The sequence below is a fragment of the Ctenocephalides felis genome, unplaced genomic scaffold, assembly GCF_003426905.1.
Source record: "Ctenocephalides felis isolate EL2017-DRISC unplaced genomic scaffold, ASM342690v1 CF-g0.4_SCAFFOLD_01886, whole genome shotgun sequence".
In the NCBI taxonomy this organism is placed as follows: Eukaryota; Metazoa; Arthropoda; class Insecta; order Siphonaptera; family Pulicidae; genus Ctenocephalides; species Ctenocephalides felis.
The window spans coordinates 53,650,382-53,669,309 of NW_020538040.1; the positions used below are offsets into that span (position 1 = coordinate 53,650,382).

Genomic DNA, 18,928 nt, shown 5'->3' on the forward strand with positions numbered 1-18,928 from the left:
ACATTATTATAAATTTAAAAAATGAGACATGTATATAGTTTCCAATACGAACTTGAAATATATTAGGTATATATTTTATATACCTTGTGTTGTTTTATATGTTGTTAAATTAAATTATATTTATATTTAAATGTTACTCATATTAAAATTAGTTATGCATTGCTTCTAATGGTTTACAATTTTAGAATATATACATTGATAATCATATTTCAAACCGCGTATTTGCATTTAATTCTATACTGTTCTAAATTATAAATTGTGTAATGTAATACTTTTTTAGAATTACTTGTGGATATTTTAATACATCCATTAAATGGAATTAAAGCGTCCAATCCGTTAAAGGAATTAAATGACGCTACTCACATAGTAATTTTTCTTTTTAATAATATACTCTAAAAACATTGTCAATAAATTATTACATTTTTTTCTTGAATCAAAGTTTATATAGTTTGAATTTTTTAGCGATAAGAGGATTTTATATTCATATTTTGTATGGTTGCTTAGTTTTATTATAAATAGTCCGAATGAAGTCATATAAGAACATCAATAGCTTTTACTTAAAATTTATCAACTTGGGATGTTCTTCAAGGATAACCCACGTATAACTATGTTGTGACAGTTTCTTCGTTTAGTACACTCGGGCTATTATAAAACGTCTGTTTTTCGTAAGAAATTATTAATTAAATCGACGTAATATTAATATATTTTATCGCATAAAAATAATTTTATGTAATAATAAGTTATAATCGTTATTTATAAGTTATAGATTTTTTTTTACAAAGACATTCTTTTAATCTTTTGTAATTCGTTTTGGTGCAGCAAAATATTCTGTGGATAGTAACAGCAAAGTGACTGCATAACCCGCATAACGTCTTTGGATGTTGCTTTGCTTGTTTTTCCCTCGTATTTATCCCCCTAGTTCTTAGTAAAGACAGTTTAACTAAATTAATTAACTTTTGGTGCAGTTTCGTTGGTCTTATCTCATGTCCATGTAACATAAGCATAGTAATAATGCATAAGCCAAAGTGCATTACGTTCATTTCTCTGCTCAGAATTAGATCTAACATTTGGCAAAAAAATATAAGTTTTATAATAATATTAGATAATGAATGGATTTCCATTTAGAGGAATAGATGTTTGATTTCTTTTTGTTTGAATATAGACAATTACGCTATGAAACTGAATAATATCACGATACAATATTAGAGGTCACTTTATCTTCTTTTTCCGACGTTTTGCATTTTTTGTCCTCTTTTTTCTAAATGAGTTTATCTTATGCACAGTTCCTTTATGATATCTGCGGTTGATAATATATTTGTCCCACGTATCCAAACAAATGATCGGCTTTTTGATGATATTTACAGTGAAATGAGTCACAACATATCGCAAAATATGGGCGACTATCTTTGGACACATTTTCAGTTTGTTTCACATAATTAATAAAATGTATATTATTCACTGTTAAAGTCTTTTTAGTATTTCTGTTAGGTAATTTGACTTATAATAATCAATGGAAATTAATTTTCATATTTTTGACTTGCGCTTGCTTTACAAACACTTAGCTTGTGTGCAACACTGAATATTTCACAATCTCATTATTATATTAAATATCTATTACTGTATTAAATAACTTTTATTATTAATATCTAACAAAAATGAACTAATTGTAAGTATAGTACATCAACAACAAACACCGATAATAGAAGGTACGTTTCAGGCGAAACTAGAAACTGTCGCTATATTTTTCAATTTTAACTTTATAACAAACACCCTATTTTATTATGTTTAATAGCCGCTTAATGCTCAATCATTTTATATGTTCTTCATAATTTTTTGTTATATTTTTATTATTGAGAAACTATGTAATATGAATTCTGGCAATATATAAGACAACGAAATACAATTCATATTTATAATTGATTTAAATGGCTTCAATTTGTATTGTATGACTAGGGATATATAGATAGTCTGGACTAGTTGCCATCAATCCCTTGACGGTTCAACAAACCAGCAGGAAATTACATTTACTGAACTATCCGATCGGTTTAGCTCATTGATGATAGTCTGGGACGAAGAAGCAGTTATAAAAATCTGTTAATAGCTACCGAAGAGATTTTAAAAATAGATATTAAATTTTAAAATATAAAAATTTGAATATGTGCATTTTTTTATTTACAATATTTGGTTATTCATAAATTTTATTTAATTTTTGCGCTCTATCGACCATTGTAATGAACGTAATTTTTATGAGTATAAGTGAATGTAGGTAATATTAGGTTGTCAAATATCTCCCTTCCGCTTTTTTCAACTTCAATTCAATTGACCAATTGTTATGTATGATATATCACAAAGAGTAGATACTATAGAATTTTTGATACCAAGTTATTCGAATAATGTACGGTGTTTCACTTTCCATTTACTTTGTCGTCTTCGACTAAAAAAAACAAATTGTCATTATTATGTCAGAAATTATTCTTACTCTTTAATGAATTTTTAATAAGTGTTTTCTATTATTGAGTTACCATTTTGTCGCCTCTCGCTTCGTAAAAAGTATTAAAAATTAACATAGTTTTAATTAACGTTTTTTAAGGTTTTTGTAACAATTTTAGATCTTAAATAAACTTAAATAAACGAAGTAGTTCATAATTGCGACAGGTTAATTGAGAGCGACAAGATTTTAAAAGCGTAATAAACTTCAATTCTGACATTGTGCAGAACTTCTGCCAATGTTTGGAACTGCAAAGACAAAGCTTTGAATTGCTTTCATTTTTTCTTAAAGTGGTCTCTAAGACGAACATTGTTCAAATTTGTATTGTTTGATTAGTTATTGTCTGCATGAATTAAAATCAAATATTTCATGTGCGTTAAGAAATCATAACTCTTACTTATTTGTCAAATCATTTAAGTAATCACCAATTGAAATAGTTATTTCCTTGTTATAACATGCCTATTGAGAAATAATATTTAGATCACGCTGTTATAAAACGAACCGTCTTATAGACCTCATTAAATAAATTACCGAGTCTTCTTTCTGTTAAATTAGGTCAAAATATTTTTTAAAAAAGATTCGAATTAATAGTATTTTATGTTTTATAAAATTCTTTGCTCTGTATATATTAAAATGTATCAATCTCTTCTCTATATATATAGTGCTTTTCTTACTTTCGATATTATTTCAAATACAGTTTTTGAAGTATTTATTTGCTTTCTAACGTTACATCGCAGTCACTGAATATTGTTCTTTGAAACTCTAAAATAGTCCAGTCATTTGGTCGTCTTGCCGGTACAGTACTCCGGGAATTCTGAAAATTGGTAATCTCATAGATTTCGAGGTGCTCTTTACGGAAATCAACTTTGCCACCTCAAATTTGAACGGCAAGTTGCCGCCATATTAAAAAAATGGCGTCAAAAAACAGCTTTTTTAAAATATCTACTTCCTGGCTCAATCTACGATAAAAGTATCTATGTACGAATTAAACTAGAGAAAATTTCCTACAATTCCTTAGAAAACCGTTTTTTTTGTAAAATTGATAGTTTGAGAGTACGGCCGCCTCAAAGTCTTTGCTGCTCTCGCCGTAGTATCAAATCTGTCCATATATGACAGCACTTCGTACTTGACCACATTCTTTCTAATAATTAATATTTCCAATATTAAATTGGTTTTCTAAGGAATTGTAGGAAATTTTCTCTAGTTTAATTCGTACATAGATACTTTTATCGTAGATTGAGCCAGAAAGTAGATATTTTAAAAAAGCTGTTTTTTGACGCCATTTTTTTAATATGGCGGCAACTTGCCGTTCAAATTTGAGGTGGCAAAGTTGATTTCCGTAAAGAGCACCTCGAAATCTATGAGATTACCAATTTTCAGAATTCCCGGAGTACTGTACCGGCAACAGCCTTTTTTGCACCAAATGACTGGACTAAAGTACATATTTGATAAATGACTTACCGAATTGAATATAAACTTTGAAGTACACTGCATTATTGGCCATTTTAAGTAAATTAGTGTGTCATTATTTCAAATTTCTGTATATTGTAATATAAAGGTTGCCATTTCAAAGTGCAAAACTAATGATCTGAGCATGTTTTGGAAATAGTCTGGGTATTTTGTATGTAATTATTAAGTTACATAGACATCATGTATTTTGTTTAATTTTCAGAATAAATGGTCATAATGTGGAAGACGCTATGTGCGGCGTCTCAGCGTCAAATAATTTGCGCTTTTAACTAGCGCTAAACTTATATCACACCGGGTCTAACTGGCAAAGGAATCAGTCACGGCTTGACCGGATATTTTATCCGTGTAGCTCTGAAAGCAGGCGTAGCGGGTCGGCGAAATGGGGCTCAGTCCTTCTCCTTTGGACGACCAGTTCGAACCTCCACGGCTCGCGAGGTTGCTCCATAGATTGCCTCATCTCAATATCACACTACATCGCGTCAATGACACGTTCGATCCTACGAGTGACGTTTACCTCGAAGTAAGTTGCGCTAAAATACTTGCATTGTTCAACTTAACTATCATAAAATAATATATTGATTCTGAACGTTATGCTTTACTGTTAATTTGAACTTTATTATGTCAAACGTTGCGACGTCTGGATCATTAGTGGATCTAATAATAATAAAAAAAAATAGGAAGAAATGTAAAGAATGATAAAATGATACACTTCTTGACATTTTCTCTAAATATGATAGTTATTATTATAAATTTTTTGTTATTAAATAAATAAAATCTGATAAAAACACCAAAAATTTTATTCACTTATCACATTATTTGTCAAATCATTATTTTTATAACTATTTGTATTCGATTGGCCAAAGTGCTGTGATATATGTTCATATTTGCAATATACCTGCATCTAGTAAACCATAAAATGAAACTGATTATCTTTAAGAAATGAATATGTTTTGCGCGTGTTTTCATTATACGGTATCCGTTGAAATCATAGTTTTGTTGGCTTAGTGAGTTGCTTTGATTATTTTATAATGATTTAATTTTAATTGCAGAGTTTGGGCATATTAGCGTCCGTGCCCGCGTCGCTATTGATTTTATGTCTTTTGGGGCTTTTGCTGTACCTGCTTACGAGGTGCTGCGACAGAAAACCTCGGCCTGCCAAATCTATAACGTGTTTAAAAGTTGTTTTAAGCCTCATTACAGTGCTCTGTTGCGGCGCCATAGGATTAGGTAAAGAGACTTAATTAATAAACTAAAATAGTCCGAGACGAAGTAATAAGGATTAAAAGAATGTTATATATTTGATTTATCAATGATTGTTGATTAATAAAGACATTTATGTTTAAAAAAGGTCTTTATGGAAACGATGACTTACACAACGCATTGCTGCAAGTACTTTCGTCTGGAAGGCAAGTCGATGCCTTAGTTACTTCAGTGTGGAATCAGGTGAGCTTTCCTTGCATGTCACAGATATTGTAGTACTTGTAAAATATTTAAAGCGTGCTCATACATTTCTTACCTATGATGGAATTGTAATTACTTGCAAGAATAAACGAATTTCATCACGATAATGAACATTATCATTGACATTAAGCATAAATATATGATGTTGATATTAAACCGTACCTTAATTTCTGCATCTTTCTAGACATCTCAATTGGAATCGACACTGACGAGTCGCGTCCGTCCTCAACTCTTAGAGTTAGAGGACATCTTCGATGGCCCTGTGCGTGATATATCAGCAGGGGCTGCGCTACAGGCAGCGCTAAGAATTGTGCAGGGCAATACTTCAGTCGCAGCCGGTGCGGCGGGAGACATGAGACGACCGCTCGGTGGCATTTCACTCGCCGCCACTCTGAATGTAGGTGTTTACTTCATTATTATTTTTTAATAGATTTAGTTGCCGCCTATATAATATACGTAGCGTCACATCCCGATTCCAATTTTCTGTTGAATCCTTTGAACACATTTTTGTGGAGATACTATTATCATTTGACTTTTCAGGATTTCGAATATTGGGAGTCAATTCGTTGGCCGACCACCTTAGCTGCACTCGCCGTACTGTTATCTCTCTGTGCCATACTACTGGTTGGGGTTGCTAGACATTCACGTTGCGCTTTAATCACCTTCAGTGTCAGCGGTCTCTTGGCTGTCACTGCAAGTTGGTTGTTATCAGGCCTATATTTGTCTAGCTCCGTAGCATTGGCCGACCTCTGCATGGATCCTGCTGCATATCTAGCTAGCCAAGCACCGCCATACTTGCCACCGGAGGTAAATGATGGTTTAAATTAAATAAATGTTTTGCTTTTCAGAAAAGATGTGCGAGAATTTTTTATTATATATAAACAAATTGTTTAATTGTTTTAATTTTGTTTTTATATAGGTATTGCTTTATTACACCCAGTGCGAGAGCGCCAGGGCTAATCCATTTACTCAACGTTTGAGGGAATCTCAGAAAGCTGTTGCTGCTGCTCGAAGCAGCTTGACAATTGTGTCTAAGTATGTTAACTTATAGAATATATATATATATATATATATATATATATATATATATATATGAATATCAGTATTTAATGTTTACTTAAATTTGTAGTAAGGGTTAATTATTTAAATTAGATTGTAGTTTGGCGTGACTTAAATGTATATTCTTCTCTATTATAATGTGTATTTTTTCAGGATATCTTTAGAATTATTTCAAACCTCGGGTTTAAAACCTCGTCTTGCCGCACTTACAACTGATCTCAACTCATGCGAACGCCTTTTGACCGGGTTGACTGCTCTCCTGGACTGCAGAGCAGTGCATGGGCATTTTTTGACTGCTTCGCGTTCATTGTGCGATGGTGGACTTATGGGACTCGCACTTATGCTAGCTGCTGGACTTCTGGCTGCATTTTTGCTTACGGTTATGGTTTGGGTCGATTCGCACACGTGGATTTATATCAGAAAAAAGTGAGTTGCTAGCGATTTCATTTATTAGTTTTTTCGTACTGATTAACATATTAGTTTTTTCGATAATTCTCTCAATAATTCTCAATAAGTAAAACTTATAAAATATGATCATATTATTCTAAAAGTTGTAGCTGAATTTAAAAATATTGTTATTTTGCTGACAAAACAGAAAACCAAAATGATTTTTTGCATCTTTTCAAAACATAAAATTAAAGTTTCAAGTTCCATAAGTATTTTTCCGTTACTATTCATAAGGTTTCTTAATATTTTCATGTGTATGACAAATTGTAATTTGCCTTAAGTAATAATAACCTACAGCACCGAATTCAATAATTATGGTAATTTTATCTGCAGAAGAGATTACACCACTGTTGATGAAGCGGATCCGTTCCTACCCCCGCAGCAGGCAAGCCAAGCAGTGGCGGCGCGTACGCTGCAGCGAAGCAATCAGCATCAACAGCAAGCAGGGTCGTTACCTCGTCCACCCTGCACGCCAATGCATCAACCTGTAGCACCACCTTGCACGCCGCCGCCTGCTTACGGCACGCATGCTTTTGACAAGCACGACATGTCACAAGACTCTTCGTCATCGTTCAGGCATGCTATTCTTTTCTGAATTTTGATTTTTTCTACTTTTATTTATTATTATTCTTTGAAATCTACCTAACCTGCAAATAATTTATGAGAGGTACATGCGTTTTTTACGAAAATAAGAAAAAGATATACTATTCACTATATAATTTTACATTACGTTCTATGTAGTAGTGAAGATAGTAGTTTCTATTTTCAGAAATGATAAAAGGATACTAACCTAAAGGCTCTTTCTTTATATCAAATAGCGAACAAGTGAGAGTATTTTTATTTATGTGAAGGTTGCTTAAATATTATTCAAAATCGCGATTTAGTACCTTATGTATTTTCGAATTAGTTATAAATTGCATTCTTTGATTCATTTATATTCCTCTGGAGATGTATATGACGGTATTTGACATAATTCGTTGGGGTTGCTAGACATTAAAGCAGTCACATTCAAGTTTAACAAATATTATATAATTACTATTACAAAACTTATAATCAATAAATTACAAAACCTATTATAAAACTTATAATCATAAATTTTAATTTAAAAACTCCTAAAAAAGTTTGTAGTGACACAGGATGCTTTAAATTATTGATAATTACAAATGAATATATTATAATCACAGAAAAATTAAATTTTATTGATAAGTACATGAATCACAAACCGCTATTTAATTTTTTTTTAAATTAATTTTGTTTTAAATTTTAATTAGTTTCTATTTCTATTTTTTTTTCTTTTACATATCTGACTGGTTTTGATAAGTATATATAGCTTGTGATATGTGAATAGAAATGTAATTTATTAATCTGTTCGCAAAGAATTCAAACTAAAAGTCTCTATGAAAGTGCATTTTTTGTAATAATATTCTTCTTTCGATAACATGAAAAACATATGGTTTTAAAATTTTGCTGAACAGATTGATATTTACAAAGAATTTATTGGTTCATTAGGTCTATTGATGAATGTTTAGATTGCCTGCAGTTTAGTTGCTTTTCAAAATTGCTGTTTTCAATATTTGTTTCATAAAACTGTTTACTCACTATTGGTAATGGATCTTAAATAGATATTTCATGTAAATAAAATAAGCCCTTGAATAATTGAGGTTTTGCCACAAATTGATTGCAAAGCTATGCATTAGTGAGATGCCTATGAGCTGTTGTTCCTTTAATCGTTTTGTACATATTTTTATACAAATACATACGTACAACACATAATAAATAAATACATACATACATACATATATATATATATATATATATATATATATATTATAATTAACATGCAATGCATGGAGAAATGTAAATAGAATGTTCAATCTTGTATATATATATATATATATTTTTGAATAGTCTTGAATTTGATGTTGATATATATGTTTAATTTGAGTTTAATAATCGGGCGTAACATCAATAAAAATAGTATGAGTTTTTTTAAAAAATTTATTTATTTAAAATCCATACGTTTCGGCTAGCATCTTAGCCATCATTCAGTGGTAATCAAGTTAAAATTTTGTATCCTAATAATCATATGCTATATTAGGATACAAAATTTTAACTTGATTACCACTGAATGATGGCTAAGATGCTAGCCGAAACGTATGGATTTTAAATAAATAAATTTTTTAAAAAAACTCATACTATTTTTATTGATGTTACGCCCGATTATTAAACTTAAATTAAACATATATATATATATATATATATATATATATATATATATATATATATATATATTATAATTATAAATTTATCAACAAATTTTGTACATAAAACAAAATCAGCTTATATTACAACCGCTTATATTCAATTGTTAACAATCATAGCAAATACTTAATTACATTTGCAAAACTTCTGATTCAAACTGATTAGAAATCGCATTTTATTTTATATCTGTTCGATCACATTGATTGTTGCTTTAACAAGCTACAAAAACAATAGGTGTTGATTATATTTTTATTTTTTAATAAACATTTTCTTAACTAATTGAATATTACATTACATACTCATGTTCAGAAATTCTAGTTCATAATGTTGAAAAAGATTTTTATATTAAAAAGTATTTTCACACAATTATTCACAAGCGCATGTAGCAAAACATTCCAAAATTAATTACATAATTTTTATATGTGCTGCTCTATCGATGTTTATTAAATTATTCAACAAAATTTAAAATATCCTAAACTTGGATCAATATCTGTCAGAATAGGTACATGTTTCGAATACAAATGAATGACGCAAGTTTCTCGATGCGGCAAGCACAAAAATATCTTCAAAATCATTGGAAAACTCTTGCTCATGACACTAATTAAACGTAGTTGAATCGGATATTAGTTTTTGTTTGAAATATATATTTCCTGTAACTATTTAAATGTCCCCAACAGACATGACAGATCCCTGTCACGAAACAGTCATAGGGTCGACGGAGCCGGTCATCTCGGTCATATCGGGCACCGAACACACGCTTCGCATGGATCGCATACGCTCGGACGGCTGCCGTCTCATGGACACTCACCGCCGTCGCATTTCGGAAGCGGAGCGGGAGGACCCAACAATGGGAAGTACGCGACTTTGAGCAAGCAATGCAAGACTCTCGAATCATCTGATTTCTACTGAGATTCAGTCGCCTGCGGTGCCTCGCCCCCAAGGTACCAATTGTAACAATTTGATTTTTTGTCTCTATTGAATTTTTTCAATTGGAAGCTTCAATAATCCAGAATGTAATATAAAATTACGAATTGTTCACGTTTGCCAACTAAATTGTCATAGCTTTCTCAATATGAGAGTTCTATTTTATGTATATTTCGTACACAATGATATTAAGTCCAAAAGACAAAGATCTATGGCTTACAATACCGGGATTCCGTGATCCCGAATACCGGGATCCCGGACGATTTTTGTCCGGTATTCAATACCGGTATTGATACTAAAAATACCGGTATTTCGGGATTACGAAAATTTTGTTAAAAATTTAACTTACACAATACACATACACGAGTTTTACATTTTATTTGTGTATTGCCGACTCGGCTCAGTCCAGTATGACACATCTTGTCGATGCCGGCAAGATAAAGCGATTGTTTATATATTATATACGATCTAATGAATGGAACCCATTTATACAAAGTATTAGTCGTCCACGTGCATTGTCTTCATATCTAATTCGTTATCAATGATATTTTAAACAAAATATACAGTCGACACGTTATAATACTCTATATTGTATATCTTCCTTTCAATCATTCGTATTATCGTATTCATTATTTTTTATAACTTATAAAAATTTACAAGTCAAATCATTGAGTGATAAATTGTTTGATAATCAATGATAATATTGGTCTCGTTGCAGATTCTTAGAAATCGTTCATATAGAATAATTTTATTTATTTATTAGGCAATCAGTAAATACAATAATTTTCTATAAGCCTTTGTGAAGTGCTGATATCTATTTATGATTTGTTTATAAACTAAATACCCTATACTAAGTACTAATTCATATCGACTAATCATGTACTCGTATTATTTCTTTATGACAATTGTGCCGACAAGTGTAGCATGAGGAAAGACTTTTTCGGCGTGTTATATTTGTACTAAAATTCGGCCCTCGCTTGAAGATTGAGCAATTGATTGTTTATAATTTTTAGAAGCATATTTTAATAAACAAAATATAAGTTATTAAATATATAATTCCATTCGAGCCTATTATATGTAAAGTGTAACATAGAAGTTAATATATAATTGTTTACTTGCAAGTTTTTTCTTGTATCTATCTACTCTTATTATCTATGTGATAAAATAATTAATATGTACTCATTTTAAAACAATAATAATGTTAATATGTCAATAAAACAACTGCAGTAACTAAAAATATGACTAGTAAAATTTTCATTGATAATACCGCTATTAATACCGGGATCCCGTGATTAAAATTTCAAATATCGAATACCGGTATTCAGATTTTAATACGGTTTTGAAAGCCCTACAAAGATCATTATCAGTATAAAATATATTGAAATGCCAATTTTTACCTGAGTTTTTATCGTTTTCTTACCCAGGGATCCGCGGGATGTGACTACCACTGAAGGGGGCATCAACCGTTTTGATCCGAAGTATGCAAGTTTCGGTCCCAAAGCAGTCCGCTGTCCATCCGTGCAAAACAACTGTGCGACCTTGCGACACGGCACACGTTTCGGCGCTCGAACAACGCCGACTGATAAATTCAACTCGTTGGGCAGACGGCCGCAGCAGTCTATATCTATTTTGAGTCAACCGCTACCCGATATTCCGCAAGAGGCTCCGCCAAAAGCATCCAACGCGGTCACAACCTCGGATCAGAATCAGCCGTTAAATGCCAAGAACTTTGCGGCGTATAGGTCCCTTCAACGACCAGCAAAAGTGCCTATAGCGCCAACCGCTCCACCGGTAGATCCGCATTTGCACTATAGGACGATGCAACGTACTGGTCAAAACCAGAACAGCGAATTGTATGCAGTCACAGAATTGTAAGCGAATTTTGTCCGCAGGCGACTATCTCATTTTTCATTTTGATCGAGCAGATAATATATGAGAAGTTTTATTAATAAAACAATGATCTGATATAATTAAATCGTTCTCTGTACTATTTTTAAAATGGAGTTTTAGTCAATATCTATAACAAAACATGAACAGTTTATTTTGGTTGATATATTTACTAGTATCAAAGTTAGAACATTTAGATGAAAAATGCCTTTTTTATATTTTCTCATAGAAAACACATGCTTGGAAGGATTTTTATTTATATGAAAATTGTTGAGCTACACAATTCTGTAAGCAATTAGAATTAGAATCATTATTTAATTATATATTGCTTTTTATTCTCCATACTCACAGAATTGATGCATCTTATTATCTGGTGATATATTGTTTCTAAAAGTAATATATTTTTAATTGATAAATTATTGAAATAATAAGCGTCTAATTAAAAAGGATTGATTCTGCAAGATGTACTATTTGCAGAGAAATAAATGTGAAAATTTAGTGCTATTTTAGCATCATAATTTATATAAGAAATATATTACCCGGATATATTTCGAATAAATGTTCATGTAAATGGTACACTAATATTATTCACATATTAAATAATTTGATTTTATTCATCATATGATTATCACTATTTTTTAGTTATTATTTAGCTTGCAGTTGCGTGTAGCAATTTTACAGACATTTAATGCATGCAATTGATATTAAATTGTACTGTATTGTTAATCAAATAAGTTTGCATGTATTCACTTATGAAAAAGAATTTTAGTTTTTGTACTCTATTGACAATTTTTAGTTTCTGAACATGTTTTTTGTGCTGTGGGAATATCATATGCTAATTTTACTGATAAATATTTAATAATTCATCAAATTCAGTGTTTTGTTTAAATGTGTAAACTATATGCATCTGAATGATCAAGCTTTACACTTAACAATATATCAAAGTCATTAAAATTTGAATCAAATGAAACTTATGGCAAATTAGAAATCAACTATTTCTACCTCTGTCATAAATTTTTGCACATTAGAAGAATCTCTGTGATCATTTTTTTTTTAAAAAAAAAGCTGACCAATTGGTTAGTTTGGAAACTAAATAAAACAGGGAACAATTTACATCATTTGCTATCATCATTTGGTACATAACATAAACATGCTGTTATCTTTACCTGCACATGTCTAACTTGGAAAACGCACATTCAAAAATATGAATAGTCTTATGTGGTGACAATGGTTTAAAAAATATAGTGTAATTAAATTGTCTGTTGATTTGTATATAATTGTTGTCACGTTTTTTTTTAATTAGAATAACAATATAAAACAAGGGCTTTATAAGGTTTCTTTAGAAATAATGCAATTGAAATAACATCAGTCATGTTGCAGTCTATACTCATCGAAGATAACAGTATTATCCTAATCAATAATTATAACTGCCTAGCCTTTGGCTACGTTTTGTAATTTTGTAAATTTATAACAGTACAAAAATATTAAATGGTATCTAATATAATAAATGTAAAAATTGTCATATAACATCAACAAAGAATATCAAATTATGTAAGGTGCTTCTCTTTGGATAGTATCGCTCACATAATATTTATTTGACTTAATTGTTTGTTCTCATACATCAAAATATCTATTATAATATATTACAATAATGAACATCAAATAAATGATACTAGATAAAAAAAATGAATATGACTGTGAACAGTGTAACTTTTATATCAGTGCCGTTCTTAATTTAATACTTACACTGCTATGCAAAAGAATGTTCTCTGAAATACATGTGTACCAATTTACGGGAGTTATTTGTAAAAAAATTTTAAAAATATTATAGAAGGTTTTTTAAAATTATTATTCTAAGGAGTCCTACATTAAGATTTTATTATGAATCTTATTTGAATCAGATTTATTGAAGGATAATGTTAGAATTGAATAAACTAAACATGTAGCCTAATTTTTTATACTTACAATTAGACTTTATATGAGTGTATATATAATTGAACTTTGTTTTGTTGAAAGACTTTGCATTTACACAATATCTATTTAAGTATAATAAAGCATTGATCTATACATATTTTCCAATAAACCAAGCAAACATTGATTAATACATTCCACCAAATTTTGATGAGACTGTAATTAAATTACTAATATTTTATCTCAGAGCAAGAAAATCAAACCATTTACCTTTGTGGATTGATGATCCATATTGAACTAGTCTGAATTATTGACTATTAATGAAATTTAAATATTTAAATTTCGCTCAAATAACTATAGAGTAAATAGCACAATAAATGAATAAAATAGAAAATATCTTAATCGGAGACGATTTTCAATAGAGTATATTGTAATCATGTTTAGTATATTTTGTAGAAATTGTTTTAAAATTATACTAAACATATTTATATGTAAATAAATTCGGAGTAGTGAAGTTAAAATGACCTCAATAACGGCTCATTTATTCCAGAATGGCCGTCGACTTGATTATTATAAGAGTGATTCTATTACCCCAAAAAAGAATGTAAAATGTTATATTAACATTTAATGAATAATTTTACAATTCAATTCTTTAGCACATATTTGATAACATTATTTGATATGTGGCTCTATTTGTCATGAAAATTATTGTATTAACGATCTGATGTGTATGATCAAATTGAAATAGATTTTACTTCTAGTTATATTATGATTTAGAAATATTTATATCTACCCTTTATAAGATTTTATAATTATTTATAACATTATGATAATATAATATGTATATTTAATTTAATTCTTTTTTTCTGCTTTGTTCTTATAATTTTTATATGTAACATTTTCAGATATACCAAAGTTGTACTAATAACTTTAGCATGAAAATGGACTAAGAATAATTTCTTTTCAGAAAATAACATTTTCTACTAAACATAACATATATGTACCTAAAAACAGATAGTTTTTGAACCAGGAATTGTTCACAGAAATTCTAAATGAAGAAACAATAGAAATGGTCCTAAATTTTAGAATAACATTTTCTACTAAGCATAACATATATGTAGCTAGAAACTGTTTTTGAACCAGGAATTGGCTACAAAAATTCTTATTCAAGAAACAATTGGCATGGTCCTAAATTTTAAAATAACATTTTGCACTAATCAGAACATATTGTACCTAGAAACTGATAGTTTTTGAACCAGGAAATGGGTACAAAAATTCTTATTAGAGAAATATTTGAAATGGTCCTACATTTTAAAATAGCATTTCTACTAAACAACATATATATATATACCTTGAAACTGTTTCTGAACCAGGAATTGGTCACTGAAATTCTTATTAGAGAAACAATTAGCATGGTCCTAAATTTTAAAATAACATTTTACACTAATCAGAACATATATGTATCTAGAAACTGATAGTTTTTAATCTAGGAAATGAATACAAAAATTCTTATTAGAAAAATATTTGAAATGGTCCTAAATTTTAAAATAACATTTCTACTAAACCACGTATATGTACCTTGAAACTGTTTCTGAACCAGGAATTGGTCACAGGAATTCTTATTAGAGGAACAATTCGCATGGTCCTAAATTTAAAATAACATTTTACACTAATCAGAACATAAGTACCTAGGAACTGATAGTTTTTAATCTAGGAAATGAATACAAAAATTCTTATTAGAAAAATATTTGAAATGGTCCTAAATTTTAAAATAACATTTCTACTAAACCACGTATATGTACCTTGAAACTGTTTCTGAACCAGGAATTGGTCACAGGAATTCTTATTAGAGGAACAATTCGCATGGTCCTAAATTTTAAAATAACATTTTACACTAATCAGAACATAAGTACCTAGAAACTGATAGTTTTTAAACCAGGAAATGGCTACAAAGATTCTTATTAGAAAAATATTTGAAATGGACCTAAATTTTAAAATAACATTTCTACTAAACCACGCATATGTAACTTGAAACTGTTTCTGAACCAGGAATTGGTCACAGGAATTCTTATTAGAGGAACAATTCGCATGGTCCTAAATTTTAAAATAACATTTACACTAATCAGAACATAAGTACCTAGAAACTGATAGTTTTAAACCAGGAAATGGCTACAAAGATTCTTATTAGAAAAATATTTGAAATGGACCTAAATTTTAAAATAACATTTCTACTAAACCACGCATATGTAACTTGAAACTGTTTCTGAACCAGGAATTGGTCACAGGAATTCTTATTAGAGGAACAATTCGCATGGTCCTAAATTTTAAAATAACATTTTACACTAATCAGAACATAAGTACCTAGAAACTGATAGTTTTTAATCCAGGAAATGGCTACAAAAATTCTTATTAGAAAAATATTTGAAATGGACCTAAATTTTAAAATAACATTTCTACTAAACCACGCATATGTAACTTGAAACTGTTTCTGAACCAGGAATTGGTCACAGAAATTCTTATTAGAGGAACAATTGGCATGGTCCTAAATTTTAAAATAACATTTTATACTAATCAAAACACATGTTCCTAGAAACTGATAGTTTTTGAACCAGGAAATGGCTACAAAAATTCTTATTAGAAAAATATTTGAAATGGACCTAAATTTTAAAATAACATTTCTACTAAACCACGCATATGTAACTTGAAACTGTTTCTGAACCAGGAATTGGTCACAGGAATTCTTATTAGAGGAACAATTCGCATGGTCCTAAATTTTAAAATAACATTTTACACTAATCAGAACATAAGTACCTAGAAACTGATAGTTTTTAATCCAGGAAATGGCTACAAAAATTCTTATTAGAAAAATATTTGAAATGGACCTAAATTTTAAAATAACATATCTACTAAACCACACATATGTAACTTGAAACTGTTTCTGAACCAGGAATTAGTCACAGAAATTCTTATTAGAGGAACAATTGGCATGGTCCTAAATTTCAAAATAACATTTTATACTAATCAAAACATATGTTCCTAGAAACTGATAGTTTTTGAACCAGGAAATGGCTACAAAAATTCTTATTAGAGAAATATTTGAAATGGTCCTAAATTTTAAAATAACATTTCTACTAAACCACGCATATGTACTTGAAACTGTTTCTGAACCAGGAATTGGTCAAGGAATTCTTATTAGAGAACAATCGCATGGTCCTAAATTTTAAAAAACATTTTACACTAATCAGAACATATTGTACTTAGAAACTGATAGTTTTTAATCCAGGGAATGGCACAAAAATTCTTATTAGAGAATTATTTGAAATGGTCCTAAATTTAAAATAGCATTTCTACTAAACCACACAATGTAATTGAAACTGTTTCTGAACCAGGAAATTGGTCACAGAAATTCTTATTAGAGGAACAATTGGCATGGTCCTAAATTCAAAATAACATTTTATACTAATCAAAACATATGTTCCTAGAAACTGATAGTTTTGAACCAGGAAATGGCTACAAAATTCTTATTACAGAAATATTTGAAATGGTCCTAAATTTAAATTACGTTTTATACTGAGCAGACATATATGCATCTAGAAACTAATTGTTTCTACTAGAAACCAGGAATTTGTTACAAAATTTCTCATTAGAGCAACGTTTGAAATAGTGCGCCGCTCATTGGCTCATTGTTCAGAAACATGTTTAATGCTAATGCTACTATCTTAAAGTGTGTTTGCCGAGCGGCATTAAGCGGCAATCGGCATGTTCATTTCATTGTGTTAGTATCTCTATCAGATATAGTCGTTTTTTAATTCTCACGTGTTATAGAGCTTATTAAGTTCGGTGTTTATAATTTTATAAATTCTACAATATTTTCTGTTTTTGCGCAATAACATAACCCTAATCTTGAAATTGGTAAAGTTCGACAACTAAGCATAATCAAACTATTAAACGTTCTTTTCGTTTTCGCAACATAACCTTTATTATTTAACCTGCAAAGTGGCTGAATAATATTAAATACATAATAACTAATAATAATAACTAATACGTTTTCGGTAACTTAATGTTAAATTAAAGTTTTATTTGTTTGTGGTTTTATGACAATGTGCGGGTGAGTAGTATTTGTACGATAGTTTTAGGCACACTCTTGTGTGCAATAATTTGAGTTCTAATGTTCGTCATTTTTTTTCAGGTTTAAAAATGATATTATTTAAACGCTTAGTTTAGTCATTCTTGACAAAATGTGTGTTGGAGATCATAGTGTTTCCTAACGAGCGGGTTTTTTAATATAGAGGTAACTGCTTTCAAATAAAATGTTTTACTTGATGCCTAATTCTGATCTCATCCAATCCCATTTATATTACAGTGATACAATACACGTGCTCGACCTTTTGCTGTCTCCTGTTACTGAATTGTGAATGTCATTTGATATGTAAGTGTGAATTTTTTTTTTGTTATACATTGATATTTGAAGTGCTGGACTCCATGTTTGTGTGTGGCATTCATAACATTGTAATTTTTTTTTCATCACATAGCCCATTTATGTAACCACATACTCACTATTCAATGATACTATAGAAAAGTTTTTTTTTATTGCTCATCAAATTATAAATGTGCAGTAAAAAAAATACTTGAAAGATTTATTGAAAATAATTTTGTTACAAATATAATGTTTTATGAAGAAGGTGTAGCAAAATGTTTAATTTGAATATGCTAAATCAATTTGAAAAGTAATCTTTACTTCAACTAGTTGTAATAAATTACATCTGCGGGGCATATGTGATTTATGCATGAAAAACTTTTATGCTGGTTTGGCAGAAATAATTTCTATTATTACTCTATTAATTACAACATTCATCCATATGCATGATAACATTTAATAGTTTACTTTTTGTCTTATTTAATAAACCAAAACTTTCTATTATATTCAAATCAATCTCATAATAATTATTGTGTTCTGCGTTCATCTGTATAACATTGTGATGGAGAACATTTATTTTTTGCACAACTTTATTTCTGTGT

The 18,928-nt window shown here is 29.7% G+C and overlaps 1 protein-coding gene and 1 long non-coding RNA gene across 2 annotated transcripts in view; both read left to right on the plus strand.

Annotated features, from left to right (window-relative positions):
- LOC113376562 (protein tweety-like) overlaps window positions 1-12,295 on the plus strand; it is a 61,094-nt gene extending 48,799 nt beyond the window's left edge. Inside the window, exons 3-12 of the mRNA XM_026616524.1 lie at window positions 4,161-4,478; window positions 5,008-5,185; window positions 5,307-5,401; window positions 5,604-5,822; window positions 5,960-6,226; window positions 6,339-6,454; window positions 6,632-6,904; window positions 7,259-7,501; window positions 9,865-10,128; window positions 11,536-12,295. Of these exons, the coding sequence (XP_026472309.1) occupies window positions 4,338-4,478; window positions 5,008-5,185; window positions 5,307-5,401; window positions 5,604-5,822; window positions 5,960-6,226; window positions 6,339-6,454; window positions 6,632-6,904; window positions 7,259-7,501; window positions 9,865-10,096 (1,764 nt within the window). The 5' untranslated portion in view covers window positions 4,161-4,337 and the 3' untranslated portion in view covers window positions 10,097-10,128; window positions 11,536-12,295. The remainder of the gene's footprint in view (window positions 1-4,160; window positions 4,479-5,007; window positions 5,186-5,306; window positions 5,402-5,603; window positions 5,823-5,959; window positions 6,227-6,338; window positions 6,455-6,631; window positions 6,905-7,258; window positions 7,502-9,864; window positions 10,129-11,535) is intronic.
- Window positions 12,296-17,991: 5,696 nt separating this feature from the next.
- On the plus strand, window positions 17,992-18,347 carry LOC113376520. Its single transcript, XR_003367037.1, has 3 exons — window positions 17,992-18,017; window positions 18,099-18,200; window positions 18,273-18,347. It is a non-coding gene; the product is annotated as an uncharacterized LOC113376520 (long non-coding RNA).
- Window positions 18,348-18,928: the final 581 nt, after the last annotated feature.